Source organism: Numenius arquata, chromosome 5, assembly GCF_964106895.1.
Source record: "Numenius arquata chromosome 5, bNumArq3.hap1.1, whole genome shotgun sequence".
NCBI classification, from domain to species: Eukaryota; Metazoa; Chordata; class Aves; order Charadriiformes; family Scolopacidae; genus Numenius; species Numenius arquata.
This window is the reverse complement of record NC_133580.1, coordinates 71,382,962-71,398,325: the sequence shown is the minus strand read 5'-3', so window position 1 is coordinate 71,398,325 and position 15,364 is coordinate 71,382,962. Positions and strand designations below refer to the sequence as shown.

Sequence of the window (15,364 nt, the reverse complement as noted above, 5' to 3'; positions counted from 1 at the left end):
GTAAATAACATTGATCTGAGCAAGGTCTGAGCCACCATGCTGTTTATCTTTTGCCAAGATGAAAGATTCTTACACCTTTGGCTTTTTTAAGCTGGTTTAATGCATATCAAGACAGTCTCTTACTTTCCTAACCTTGGGGAGAATTACTGTCAAAGGCATGTGGAAAGTTTGAGCGCATTGTGTCAGACCGTTTCTCTTCTTGCCCTCTTAGCAAAGTGTATGAAGAGTGGCAAGAGATTAAGGACACACAACTTGTCCTTTGCCAAAACCATGTTATCATGATTTTCCAGGTGTTTTACTACTTATTCTGTGACCAATTAAACACATGCCTATGTAAACACTCACTAATCTGCAATTCTCTGCCTCTCCCTTAAACTATTCCTAAAAAATGCAATATTTACTACTATTCCCCCATGGAAGCAGGATAGAAGCAGCTTTTAACGATGGATGCCATAAGCTCCATCACTTCATTATGGACTACTCTTGGACTCCGGAGAGTACATGGACTTCATGATACTGCTTGGGAACATTCGTCACTTGTTTCCAGCACGTTTTCCAGTACCATTGCCCATCTTCACTGCCAGAAAAAGAACACATCTTTCCCACTGTAATCTGTAGTGAAACAACAATGGAAAAACATCACCTGACACCTGAAAATCACTAGTTTACGTTGTTATTCAAGGTGTACTCTTCTGTATACTCCATATACTAATAAAACACAGTTTTCATCTTTGCCTTTGATTATTCTCTTTTAAGCTGTAACGGCCTTCCTTTGACATACCAACTACTACAATTAAAGCTTCTATTCACCACCTTCACATGTCCGAATTCGGATGATTCTCCCTATAATGAAAAAAGCCCTCAGACAACAAAATAAGCCAATTTTGCAACCACTTCAAGCCAGAACACTGCAAGAGGCTCCAGCCAAGTCCAGGGTCTTCTCTAGCTGCTACCTGTACTACAGACAATCCCCTGGATCCCCAAGTGAGAGCACAGAGCATTTCCAATTATTCCCCAGGCTTCTCCTCACTTTCAAGCACATTCCAAAGGCAGGTTATTGCAGGTAACCGGAGCAGTAGATTTCTCCTTGGCAAAACAGCTGCTGTGAGGGGAATCCTGCCTTATAAACCTCAGAGTTCTCTGAAGCAGCAACAAACATGGGCATAAAGATGAGCTGGTTGACACAGGCTACGTGGATTTTTGAAAGCTTATGACTGAAGCCTTCTAAGGAAACAAACTGCTAGTGGAGTACACTGAAAGGCCCTTTCTAGGATAACTGTGTCAAAAATTGATCATTTACTTCTACCCTCTTTTTTTTATCTTTTAAACAAAGGGACAACAGTAGGTTGCTGGCTGGAGTTGTGCTGTTAAACCTGGGGAAAAGGGGAGGAGCAATTAGGAGAGAAAGCCTGATGATAATTGGAAATTATTCAGTGTAGGGATGACACTAACAACAAGGTAGAATGACCTCATGAAACTTTGTGGCTGGATAATACAAGGCCAAAGGACAATCAATGCAGAAAAATATAAACAGACGTTTATGGTGGAAAAAAAAATAATTTCTACCTTCACAGATGAAACAATAAGCTTCAAACTGACCATCACCATTCAGGAGAGAGCTCTCTATATTATGATACACAGTCTGGGCTGTTGCATCTACTTCCAAGTCAGTCATGTTTGTTTGTTTTAATTGTTTTCATACAAGTTTTAGATTGTTATTTCAAAGCTAACCTAAAACAAAGAACTGGCTGGCCGCTGCGTACCAGATCCTTAAGAGTCCAAAGAATGTGCAACTCAGCTGTTTACAAATTTATTATCCTGATGTAACATGGACATTCATGCCTCATTGCTTTCCAGTTACCAAACTGAACTGCAATTCAAAAAAATGTACAATTATATCCTGCAAATACCATAACTAAAAAAATATTATGAACACAGAAGAAATAAGCTACAAACGTTTTGGAATTTTAGTAGTCATTAATAGCACAGACAGCTGCTTCTCTTTATTTAGGAAAAAAGGTAGCAAGGAATGTGGCTTTTCTATAGCAATCTTTAGTGACATGATTCAAAGAAAAATGTAAAGTGTTTGGAAATGACAGATTTATTCCCTAAACCCTAAAGACTTAAATCCCTCAATTACCTCCTGTCTTCATTGAAAAGGGCACACTGAGATCCCTGGCCTTTAACACACCACCAGACAGAAACTACCTTTATAACACAATCCTTGCCTGGGTTCAAAAGGAAGAACAACAATAGTGACAAGACAATAGAAAGCAACATGACTAGGCAAAATTCCGTGGAATGTGTGGGGAGGAAGAATCCAGCTGTAACAAACCCCCTCTCCCTTGGCTCGGGAGGAAGCCAATGCTGTTCCACTCTTCAGCAAGAGATGGTAGGTGTGCTAGCGCTCAAAAAGCAGCACATGCCCTGCAAGAGCATTACAGAGAGTCTCTATACAGCACAATTTAAAAAGCAGGGGAAAATCTAGCCCCCAAAGCACTAGAGGAAAATTCTCATGCTGTTCCATGTGGAAAACCACACAAAACTTAAGACCATTAGTGCTCTTAAACCACCTACTACCAGCTCTTGTCTACTACAGCTCAAGGTTCTACATGTCCCAGCTGCTGTTTTCCTGCTTGTTTTTATTCCAAACAGCTTTAACAGCAAGTTTTGTGTTTCATTTTAAAATCGTTCATCGCAGTGCCCTTGTTCTTTCACTGAGCTTAAAGGTAAGAATCCACATGCTGGTGCCAAACCTGATGCTGGCTTAAGAGAAGCTCACACACAGCTAAATCTTGGATAAGCAGACAATTATAATTTGCCTTTTATAAACTAACATACTGAATTCTGTGATGATTCAGATACTTCAGCTGGACTGTAGAGAACAATACTACGTGAAAATAGAGTGTATTTGTGCGGCATGGTGTGTCTTAAGTTCCTACAGAGACTAATACAAATAGTCTCCATTTTGATGTTACTGTATATTTTGGTACACGGATCTTCCACACGCAAACCAGTCCCAGCTGACAGTTCATGCTGTTCCCACGAGCTCCACAATCCTCTACAGGGGTGTAAGCCAGAGAAAAATGTGGCCTTGTTAGCATCCACTCACACACATACGGTTCAAAGAAACACACCAGAGCACCTCGGAGCAGAATCAGATCCTAGAAGATGAACAGGACAAACACACTGCAAAGGTTTGCTGCATTAAGAGATGTTATCTATGTCTGGAAGACACATGAAAATACGATGCAATTCCTCTTCCAGTAGGCAGCACTAACCTACAGACTGAATTCTCAGGTGAGGAAGCTGTTCAGTAGGAAACTGGTGATGCTGGTTACTACTGCTTCACGAGGATGTGCCCCAAGTGGGTGCCAGCTCCCGCACAAGAAGAGTGTAAACACACCGTCAAGCTTTATGCATCAAAACTCAACATGAACCGCTGAGGTCCCTGCTATCCTTAAGCAGACTTGCACTCCAAAGAAATTCAGGGCTTGTGCAGCCAAGACAGCCAGACATTGAAACATTTAAGCAAGTAGGCTTGGCAGATCTTTAGCTTCTGTACATGTACTTATGAAAGCTGCTTCCTTACCACAACAGAGCTCCCGACGAGACCTTTTTCACCACTTGCCATTCACTGTGTTGGAGGTGGCCAGGCAGAAAGTTCTGCCTAGTCCTAAGTGTGGGACTGTGGTTCTCACTTTACTTTGTTGCAGAGAAATATTTCAGCCCAGAACTCCTGTTTTGCAAAAGATTGCAATCCTTGATATACTTCAGAGGAGGAAAGCTGCTTTGTTTTTCCCTTAATACAGAACACCCAAATTTCAGCGCTTTGAAGATGTGTGTTCATATGGCATATTAGTGGGAAGAAGCTGGAAGAAGGTGCAGACGTTTGAGCATCCCTGCCTTAGGCAAAGTTATACCAAAGGGAAATAGATATCAAGTTCTTTTTAAAACATTTCTCTTTTCTAGGTATTTAGCTCACCTTAGGTAGAGTTTGCACTTTTTTAATATCTATCTTGTCCAAAGGAAATCTGAACCAGCAGATTATGAACTGCAGGAATCCACAGGCAAATCCATTTCCCGGACTCTGGTTTCATTTACTTGAAGATTACTAGTTAAACAACAAACCATCACTCTAGAAAGGAAATACTTTTCAGCACCTACTTAAACACATTTCATTTATTTATTCCAAATATTTTCCCCAAACTATCCACAATTTGTAAAAAAAAAAAAAAAAAAAAAAAGCTGAGGACCAATTTATTCTTAAGTAAAGAATGTTGATTATTGCAACACACTTCCAGGTGAAAAAACATTTCTACTAGTGTAACAAATTCACCGCCCAGAGTAGAAAGCTACCCAAACACACCTGGACCTCTTCAAAAAAACATTTAATATCATATTAAGAACATCAAGGACGTAACACTTGGAAACACTTGGAATTATCAAAAACTGCTCTGTTTTTTTCTGTGCTACTTGGGGGACAACTTAGCACACAGTGAACTGAATGGTCCCCAAGATATAAATATATAACGGCTCAAAATTTGTATTAGGTATTTCTTCAGCTACTCAGCTTTTTCAGAAGCCTATATAGTCAAGGCTGCACATCCTTCCTTTTTCTTTCCACGTCGTATTTTGAGTTGCTGAAAAGCACATACATACAATTATTGCTGTGAAATATCAGTCAGAAATCATGTGACCTATCAAATTGTTCTTCACCGTACCACTTAAAAATAAATTTAAAAAACAGAAAAAAAACCAAACCACAAAATAACGAACTTATTGCAGTTCCATCTTAAAATTTTGCCCAGTGACGGATAAAAGACAGAGAAACCTTGTTCTTCCAGTTTTGCGAATTCTAGACTAGACAATTTAAAACAGACAATGTATTGTCCTTGCCTGCAGCCATGGAAGCTTCTCTCCTTCCTTCGGCCTCACCACCTGACTGCTGAAGGACCAAAGGCAGTAAACAACCCAAAACTTTCAGTACTCACATGCTCAGTATTAGTATACCTTAATGTATGTATACCTAAATGTTATGTCTTCAGCCAAACATATCCCTGTAGATGTTTTTGTCTCCCTGCCAAGTTTAGGAAGTTTCACATACATTTCTCACGGCATCTGACTTCATACATCGAACACAACCAGAAGTCTGTCAAGGGAAACAAAGATCCATCATTTTCTTACTTGTGATGACCCAAATGTCTCCTAGGCCACCCTCAAGAAAGGAAGTTTTTGGTTTATCTGTTCAAGAGGTTTATGCTGAAGACCCTACTTGGCCCACCGATTTCCTATGGTATTAGACACGCAAGGGAAATGGTCACTGAACTGATCTCTACAGTCTCAGATTGCCTTCTATGTCTTTTTCATTTGAGTATGTAGCCATCACAAGTTTGGGGAAAGCCCAGAAATACCAACTGGAGCTAATCTAAGTGGCCACTTATGTCTATGGAATCCCCAAGAAGCTTACAGCTGCCTGCCCTATCCCACTCAACTTGGGGCTAATTAAACCAAAGTAAGGATTGTCAATAAAGTGTCAGCAATTATCTATTTCCTCATCAGAACATACAAGGAAAGAAAAAAGTGGCATTATGGTTACATGACCATCTACAGATTTAGAGTTGCTATTCACACAAAAACGAAGACTGGAGGTAGGTGAAAGAGGTTTTATTTTCCTAAAGAGAGACTTAGTTGCTAAGAGCGTGGAAAATGCTAGCCAAGAGACAGGTGTAGGTGGCAAGATATAACAGAAAATGCAGAAAAGTTTTAAATATCAGAAGGGGAAGAGTCCAGGATTATCAGCACCTAGCGCTGATGATACAAATTAGTACAATTTTAAAACTTAACCAACTAATTCACCTCCTAGCATTTTCTACAAAATCACTTTGTGGGTAAGACGCAATTCTCAAGCCCACTCCTTTCTATGGCTGGATCTCAGGAGTTTGAAATCATGACAGAAGCAGAAAGAACTACCAGATCTCTATATCATCAGCAAACTGTCAATGCATCTGTCTTCCAACAAGAGTGGGAGTTGCATTTGTCTCTTCCCTTCATTAGTCTGAGAAAGTGCCACTTCATACTGAACTGTTGAGAAAAATATGCTGCTATTTTAACAGTAGAACAAGGAATAAAAATTCGGAGAGGGGGAAAAACCTGGTCTCAATCCTGCTATTAGGTTTAGGGTCAGGAATGGGTCATCCTCCCCTTCCCACTAAGGTACTGGTTTAAAAGACTCCAAGGGAGGGTGTGGAGACAGAGGAGAGAAACACAGAGAGAACAGGAAGATGTCCAAAAAAGCTATTTTCCTGGGCTAGAAGGGCCACCACAAAACATTCTTACGGCTGTTCCAGTTTGCTCTGTTTACCCAATCTTGAATTACTGAGACATGTGCAAACGTCAAAAAATTCAGCTGAGAGAAGCCTTCCAACATTGGTATCAATCTAAATGTTATCTATACATTATGGGCTTATAAAAAGGGGAAGAAAAGAAAAGTTTTGAGATATTCCTGCCATGGATTTTCTTCCACGTTCTCTAATTCTTACTCATTCTGGTTGAGCCAAAAAGCAGACTGTCAGCCATATGACTCAAGCTGTTTGGCCTCTAGTCCCAGCAAGCACTAAAGGCGCAGAGGCACATTGATATGAAATATAATTAACCATACTTTTTCCATAACATCACAGAAAAAAATTCTATCAGAGCTTAGTAATAGCTCTGGGGGGAGATTTGACAGGGGACAAAACCAGGAGTGGCTCTACTGCATCCGCAGGGACTTGGTTCTTCAAAGCCTCAGAGGAAATTAGCAGGTTAATTCACTGGAAACAGGGCACCCAGCTGCCTTCAGCGCCTTTCAGCATTTCAGCCTAGAAACAAGTAGGTTCACTCCGTATTTTTAATGCTACCTAAAAAGCCACATGTGTTTAGAACGGCTATCCCTCAAATCTAACCTTGGCTGTAAAACACTGGCCCACCCAGCAAACCAAGGGCATCACACACTCCCCACATGCTTCCAACGAAGCAGTCTGATGCACTCGCAACTACAGACTGTACATTTCCCCCTTCTCTCCTCAGCAAGGGTACAGTCCATGCCAAAGTCAAAATTCATTTATGAGCTACAATGAAAAAGGCAGGGACTAAAATCATGCCACTTTCCTCCAAGATCCTTACGTATATTAAGATGTCCCTTCCTACACTCCTTCCAGAATGAACAGATTCATCCCTTCCCGCATCCTCCCTCTGAAGGAGGATCCGTGTAACACTCAGCCACAACCTGATTCATACAAAGAAAGTACTCTCAAAGAAATTTCAACCCACAGGTTACTGTTTAACTGTTGAGAGTCTTCCCTGCAGTCCCAGCAGAGTCCATGAGCCCTGCGCTGGGTACAGAGCCACTCTAGCACAAGAACCAGAGGAGATCTGAAGGAATAATCAAACTGCAAATTCATATCCTAGATACTGAACAAAGGCTTGCTTTCGGCAGATTTCTTTTTTTCTTTCTGTACACAAGAAAAGCCTTTAGACCATATGCACACACATGTGAAAACCCCTAGCCAATTATTTTGTTTTAAAGATGTTGCATTTAACATTATAGACAGATAATTGCTTTGGGATTTGGCATTTCCTGCATCTCCAATCATTGAAATACATTAAAGGAATTAGGCTACCATTAAGTGCAGAGTCCTGAAGTTTAGTTCTTTCCATTATATTTCCATGGGATCACCTGCAATACCAAAATCCAAAGCAATAATTGAAAAACAAAACAAAAAAAAAACCCACCCAACATTCCCTCCCTCACTTTCCATGGTTCTTTTTAGTCACCTGCTTAAGAGCATGTTAAAGAAAACGAGGACAGCCAAAGACCTACTATTGACCCATGTACCAAAACACCTGTTTTCTATATGGTTTGTAAAAGGAATACATTTTAATTAGACCTGATTGCTTTTCTAAGAGAAACATTTGTACACATAAAAACAGGTCCAGTAGACAGAGGTGTTTCTGAGCCCACACCTCCTGGGTAAAGGATCAGAGGAGCAGCAGCAAAAAGATATCAGGTGCCAAAGAGAGACAGGTTCAAGTTAACTGTGCTTGGCAGGACACCCACAGAACATTTGGAAGCAAACTGCTCTGCAACTGGCTCCAGCCTAGAGTTTGTAGAAATGAATTGAGCTCCCCCTTCTGCTTCATTTTCTGCTCCCTCTGGTAAAGGGGCAGTCTGTAAGGTACCTCCCGAATCACGCTATGCAAGAGATAAAAAGGAGAAGATGCTAACACCTGACAAAGGCTTAACCCACGCTCCCAGGGTGGCTGGCACCAGGGTTTCATTCCCTCCTCTGGCTGATGAAACTTAAATCCAGGTTTTCTACCACCCAGGAGCACAGCCCAGCTTTTCCATTTGCTGTTCTGCTCCCAGCCGCATTTGCGCAGAAGAATTATTTCTGGGTTCCTGTCACTCCAAATGCCAGTGCTGGTGGCTTAAGCCACAGAAAATAAGCCCTGGGAGTGATGCTGTATACCCTCCCCTTCTCAGGCACGCATCCTGGCTGACAGGCTAACTCCTCACTCTCATGCTCCTCCTAAGCCAAAAAACCCCAAACCAATGGGTATTTTACACATGAAATGGACCGATTTCAGAGGACAAATATTCAGCACTCCATTGCAGAGCAGCTAGTAGCTGGACATTATTCCTGCATTTCCCATGACACAGTTGTAAATATCCCTGCATAGAGGTAGCTCCGCAGCATTTCTAACCCCTGCCTGAGAGACACAGGCCTGGTACTTTGCGTGGAAGCAGCAGCCCTTCCTCCAGAGGAAAGCCTTAATGGATGGTTCCAGTTCTTTTGTTTGGGGTGGGTTTTTTTCCCCCCCTTATCATAGTCTACTCCTACCAGTAAGCAGTCAGACCGAGACCTCAAGGGCTGTGAATCTTAAGTAGAGGGAGGCCTCTCCTGGTGCCATCAGGTAATGCACCAAACCCCTCAGATACAAGATCCCTACCCGAAGCATCCTCCCTATTGCAGCCACTGCTTCTCTGGGCTGCAGGCTCTAGCGATTCCCTGCACGGGGGGCAGAGACAGCCCACAGCTACAGGAACCGGGCAGTACCAGAGACAACTGTCCAGCGTGGGCATCAGCACAGCAGAAGGAGAAATGGAAGTGATTTACAGCCTCATTGGTGTTGCTTAGTGCTAATTCTTGTGGGTAGGGAATAGTCATGTGCCATTCAGAGGTCACTTCACATCCACGTGAACGCAGTGTAGTTCCCTGACAAGCAGAGGCCACAGTAATCGTACAGTAAAACGTGGGCATCAGTGCTGTAAAGACGTCAGGAAATCCACACAGCCCAGATCCAGGCTTTGAAATACAGAAGCAGTTACAAACCTTTCTGCCTCAGATTGTTCTAAAAGAGGAGCTTAAAGCATCAGAAGGCTGTATTTCCAGCTGAGACAACTGACAGTAAGTTGTTTCCTGTCTTGATGTCAACCAGGGTTTTATTTATTCTGTGCAAGCTCACCTGAAAAAAACACAGCTCTTCTTAAACAACAATACTATGCTAATTACAGGACACTTTTGAGGAATGTGAGATTTTTCCACCTCTGTCACTCTGGACAACAGAAAGACTAAACAATCTTGCACTCATTTAGAGATGACCTAATACCAAAAAACCAAAAATAACTTTATTTCCAATTTTCTTCTGTTAAAGAAAATAAAAAATAACCCTGGACTCAAGCCCCTTCATTTCAGATCCCAAAGAAACACACAGGCATCCTTGTCATAAAGTAGCACAATATGCCATCTGTTCTATCTGCCTCTCAAAGTCTGAGGTTCACTGTTTTTTATTATCCAGTTTCTTTGTTCTTACCAAAAAAAAAAAGCCCAAACCCAACCCTCTGACAGTGCCCCTTTTTTTTGTGGAAAAGCACAAAGTATTTTAAAGGAACTAGTTTTACTTCTATTTACTTTCCCCTATCAATTTTCACTTGACTTCAGATGTGATGCTAAGACCAGAAAAGTTTAAGTGCTTCACAAAGAGAGTTAATAAATGCACTGCCTCCTGCCCACCCAAATCCATTTTCTGCAACATGTACTCAACTTATTTTTACCATTTGTAAAAGAAGTCCTACCAATCCTACCAAGTACATGCCTGAACTGATAATGTTATTTAACTAAGCAAGAGACATTCAGAAGGCAAAGGTAAGGATTCAGAGGAAAACTACACCACCATTCTGGACATTTGCAGGAAAATATTGGCCTTTCTGATCAGAAGCAGCTTTGCAATGTGGTGTAGTATGTAGCTACTCTGAAGCTAATTTTTCAAATATTAGTCAAGGTGAGCCTTCCTAAACATGAAGAACACCACGTAGTTCTTGAGCAAACCCTGATCATTACATTTAAGCAACAACTACAGAAACAGAGAAGTATCCTAAGAGTGACCACCTTCTTTGTGCTCACCTTGGCTACTGCTCTAAATTATCTACTGAATTTTCTCTTGCTGATTTGCTGCTACACAGGAACTATCCTTACAAGTATTTTGTTGCAGCTAAGAGGACACTTCCCAGTTACTAATCTTCGTGTAAGCCTTTACATTTCCAATAAATTACAGGTTTCTGTGATTGTTCTGTGATACAGTTGCAGCAGTAAAAGGCATGGCAGCAGAAGGTTGCCAACTACTACAGCCTGGGTAAATTAAGTGTTTTTGACGACTGACAGACAAACCCTAAAAATAAAACAGGAATTATGGAAGCCTTCAGCAAACACAGCAGCTATGTGTAATAACCCAGTGGCACACCATGGAGCTGAAATGCAACAGAGGCAATACATATTATCACTGTTGGCTTATTTTAGTACTTTTTAGCAACTGGAGCTTGAAGCTGTTGTTGTGCAATACAAATGGTGTAGACCATTTCTTACAGCTTAGTGTGTTTATATCAGTAAGGCACACGGGAAGCATTCTGGCTGTGGGAATCCCACTGCTATGAATATCAGCCACTTGCAGAGATTTCCAAAACCGTTAAACGCAAGTTTGTTTCCCAAAGAGAACACAAGAAGTCACTTACCAGCTAACTCCTCTGTGTTTTGATCCAAATAACCCCTCACTGTATGAACCCCAGCCATGTATCCCAGCTTTGACTTAAAAGACTCCCATTTGTTTTTCTTTGATGGGGGAGATGATTGTGGATGGGAAATAACCTTGTCAACCCTTTTGTAAGGAACAGCAGTGCCACGGCAGTAGGCGCAGGACAGAGAGGAGCATCAAAGCAGAAATCCTGAAGGCACCTGCCTAAGGAGTTTGCTCTCATATGCAAAAATCATCTGGACAGTCAAAATTAATAGTGGCAGTTCCTGAGACCTGTGCAGCCAAGTCCAAATCATGGAAAGTTTTTTCTGCTCAGAGAAAACCACAGATATATTTCTGCAAGCAGACAATTCAGAACCCCTGACAACAGAAACTCCTGACAGACTTTTGAATAATCTGCTCAACCAAACGTAGTTATAATAGGCCCGGTGAGCCAGCCCTGACATCTCCGCCTACAAACTAATGGGAAACTAAACAAAGAATAACCAAATAAAAAAGGACAGTAGGACGGAGTACCCACTCAAGACATCAAGGAGAGAGAACTGCACTGAGAGCTCTGGCTTTAGTTCATTTTCACTCATCTCCGCACACGACATCACTAGAGTAAATAATAATTACCAATGGTTTAGAAACATACCTTACAAGAACACTACAAGATCAACCAGTCAGCCATTTAAGTTCAGTTCTTACTCTCCTGATGTCATCAGCACTGTCACCATCAGCTGCATCTGGCCGCAGAGTATGCCTGGGCATGAGCCGCAGAATGTTACAAGTCTAAACATGAATGAAAGAAATCAATCCTTTTTGTCTTTATGCAAATAATTAAGCCTTTGGTTTTGCAAAACCAGTTTCTCCATATAGTGACATGAACAGTTAATTCTTTAGATAAAAAAAAAAGTCACCTTATGCCTGGAACAGAAGTTTGATATAGGATTGTACATGAAGTATGGCAATAGCTTCACTAGACAGCACACGTTCTCAGCCCACAAATGCTACGAAAGGCATTTGATACATGATGTTAAATTATTAAACGATAGTTTCACCATGGCACAAAAAGGGAAAAGCACCACAGGAGAATAAGACTGCTCAGTAGCTCTACTGTTCACCAACCATGTTGACAAAATAAGTATTGCAATTATTTATCTTCTTGTAGCAAGGCACCAACAGAAGTTCACTATTTCATTTATTGTTCATTTATTTTTCTCAAGAGGCAAAGAAAAGAAGAAACCAGAAAAGTAAACAGCTACATGTTTTAAGATTTGCAGGCTGGTTAAACAGAGTGGAGAAGGTGCAAAAATAAAAAGGTAGGGGGAACCAGCCACAAGATACAACAAAGCTTTATTGCAAAGCACTGAATTCCCAGTGCAGCATGAGTTTTGGTGGAAGTGAATGCTGTAGCTATACAAGCTGTAACAAGCATGAGACAGCAGAAGTGAAAACAAAGCCAAACAAAAGCCTAAAAAAAACCCTGCATAGGCACTGCTTGAACTTCCTTTGTCAGAGACTACTGGAGAATAAACCAGCTCTCCCCTCAAAGGCTTACTAGAAATGGAAGCAAAATAGTCCACCTAAAAGAGCAGTGACCTTGTCACAATATCCAAAGAGACCGTCATCCAGTCTGAGCTATTTATATCTCTTCCCAAGTGCTAGTTCTTGCAGACTTTTGCATGATTTGCTGCAGCTACCCTATGCAATGAGAGAGCACTCCAGGTCTCCCTGGCCCAGGGAAACACTCACAAGGGACCCAGAGGAGCTTGGTCAACTATTGCTGTTGACAAGAAAGGAACTCCAGACTACGTTACTCAATAAACTCAGTCCTCAAAGCCTAACAACTGATCAGCAAAGAAAGGATATTTTCCCTTCTCATACACCAGCCCTTTTCCATCGGTATGTTCCCTGTCTTGTAACCATCAATCCCAGAAGTCCAAAGCATTAGAAAACACACATTTCTTGGCTACAGCTTTGAAAGTATGATCCAGGTATTAAAGTGCATTATTTCATAACCAAGCAGCAGTACTTAGGTGTCCAGAGGGCCCCGGACAGGCAGGCAGACACTTACTTCTGGGGGGATGCCGCTGCTAGCGCTTCCGCCGCTGCCACCTGGGCCTCGAACTCCTCCCGCTGCAGCACATCCCCGGAGCCACAGAAGCCCAGCTCCACCAGCTGCTGTGCCACCTCCTCGCTCTGTGAGGAGAGAACAGGCAGGGAGCCTGGTTAGTGCTGGAACAGCGGGGACACCCCCTGGACTCCCGCCTCCCCCACCACCAGGACCCACCAGAGAAGGTAACTCAGGAGAAGGGAATCTGCACAACACCCCCCAAAACCAGCGGTGCTGGGGAGCCAGGAGTTGCCCCTCAGGAGAGGCTGCAGGCACCAGTAGGCTCTGCCTTGCTCCCATCTAACAAGGGCTCATGATGGAGGAACACCAGAGGAGCTGGAGTACTCGGGGCGGTTAGCGCCACCACAGCCTGAGCAGCAGCAAACAAATCTCAGCAGCTGAAGCCCTACAGTTTCTTGCCCAGCCTCCTATGCCTGCATCACACCTAAACCCCAGAAAAGGGCCTGCACTCCTCTTTTTATACCCCCAGCTGGAAAACAATTCCCCAATTTAAAACAACATCCCTAAAGGAGAGCAGCACTGATGAGTTGAGCTCTGGGGCAGGAGGCTGGGGATGAGATATTTCCTCCAGCTGAAGCTGGGGCACCTGAGGAGCCCTGACAGCCAAAGCACCCCAGGAACACCCCCTGCCACTCCCACCCCACCTGCGCTGCCAGACTCAGTCCTAATTTCTTAAAGCCAAACAGGGATTGCTGCTTTCTGAGAGCAAACTCGTAATCAATACCACCTGCCTTCTAACTGCGAGACAGAAAACCTTTTGTGACCTTCCACCAAGCAACGTGCACTATCATTTTTAGAGGTCAAAATTTCAGCAGTCAGCACCTTTTGAATATCACTGTGATGTGACTTGTTCAACCAGACACATTCCTTGGTATGATTCAGCCTAAAAATTATGCTTTGTAAGCACTGGACACTATCTTCTTCCCAGTTTTGGTTAAGAACCAGGCCAGCACTAGCTCGTAGCTGCTTCTGCACACCAAAGCCAGCCCCACTGTCTTCATCTCACCTCACGCCTCCAGAGAGAGGGGGTGTTTGTTTCTCTGGGTGGATATAAACAGCAAACACTGCAACACAAACAGCTGCTCACGTGAAAGGCGTTCTGGTCCAGACCTGCACTCGGAAGCTGCCTTGTGAGCAGACCCCTGTTTTGGCTGGCCCCACTGCACTTCTCAGGCCCCCCAGAACACCGCCGGCATTTCCCTTCCCTGCTTCACAGCCGCCCCGCTGCTGACTTCATCCCGGGGCGGGGGGTTTGTACACGGCAGCTGTGCCACCTCCCTGCTCGGGGGGCGGCAGGGCGGTTCGTTCCCTGAGGGTGGTGGGTTTCACTAACGAGACCCTCGCACCTAACGGGCACCAGAAGCTTCGCAAGCCCACAACGTGCCTGACTCTCCTCGGGAGCCTCACCTGCCTCCGCGGCCCCTCGGTAGCTGGCGCCTCTCAGAGGACAGGCTCGAGGGCCACCGCGGGAGCTCCCGCGCAGCCTACCCCGCCGCCCTGGGCCGGGCCCTCCCGGGGCGCCCCGGGGGGGTGAGCCGCCCCCCTCCCACTGACCTCCAGGTAGTGCAGGTCCCGCGCCGTCACCTGTGCCTGCAGGTACTCCTCGTAGGAGCCGGGGTGCGGCGGGGCGGGGGCGCCGGCCGCCATCCCCACCCACCGACCGACCGAGGGACCCACCGCCTCGGGGCGGCGGCGGCGCGCGCCAGGCGCAACGGCAGCGCCCGCACGTGCCGACCCCGCCCGCCCAATCAGCGGCCGCGCGCGCGGGGGGAGAGGGGGAGCGGGGAGGGGGCGCTGCTGCGCGCTTCAGTTTTGGGGAGGTTTTGGTTGCTTTGAGGGTTATTTTTTAGGGGCCGAGCGGGCGTGGGGGCGCGGTGACAGTCCCCGGCCCCCCGGGGGGAGGCCGGCCGTGCCCGCACGGGGCCAACATCCGAGTGGGGACAGCAGCCCCCCCTGCACCCCCTTAACCCCCCGGTAACGCAGACACCTGGAAACCGCCACAGGCCCAGCACAGGCCTCACGCACTGAGTTTTTTAAGATATTTCGCCTGATTTTTGTGCACTTGCCCCAGCGCGGGTGGTTTTGCCCCTCCCTCCCCTTCCCCCCCTACCCCTTCCCCCCGCGGGAGCAGCGAGGTCTCCGTGGGGAGCGGGGGACAGGGGGGCGCAGGGTGGG

The 15,364-nt window shown here is 44.5% G+C and overlaps 1 protein-coding gene across 1 annotated transcript in view; it reads right to left on the bottom strand.

Moving 5' to 3' along the window:
- CFAP299 (cilia and flagella associated protein 299) overlaps window positions 1-14,836 on the bottom strand; it is a 202,595-nt gene extending 187,759 nt beyond the window's left edge. Inside the window, exons 1-2 of the mRNA XM_074147785.1 lie at window positions 14,744-14,836; window positions 13,130-13,254 (exon numbers count right to left, since the gene is read on the bottom strand). Of these exons, the coding sequence (XP_074003886.1) occupies window positions 13,130-13,254; window positions 14,744-14,836 (218 nt within the window). The remainder of the gene's footprint in view (window positions 1-13,129; window positions 13,255-14,743) is intronic.
- Between the last annotated feature and the right edge of the window lie 528 nt (window positions 14,837-15,364).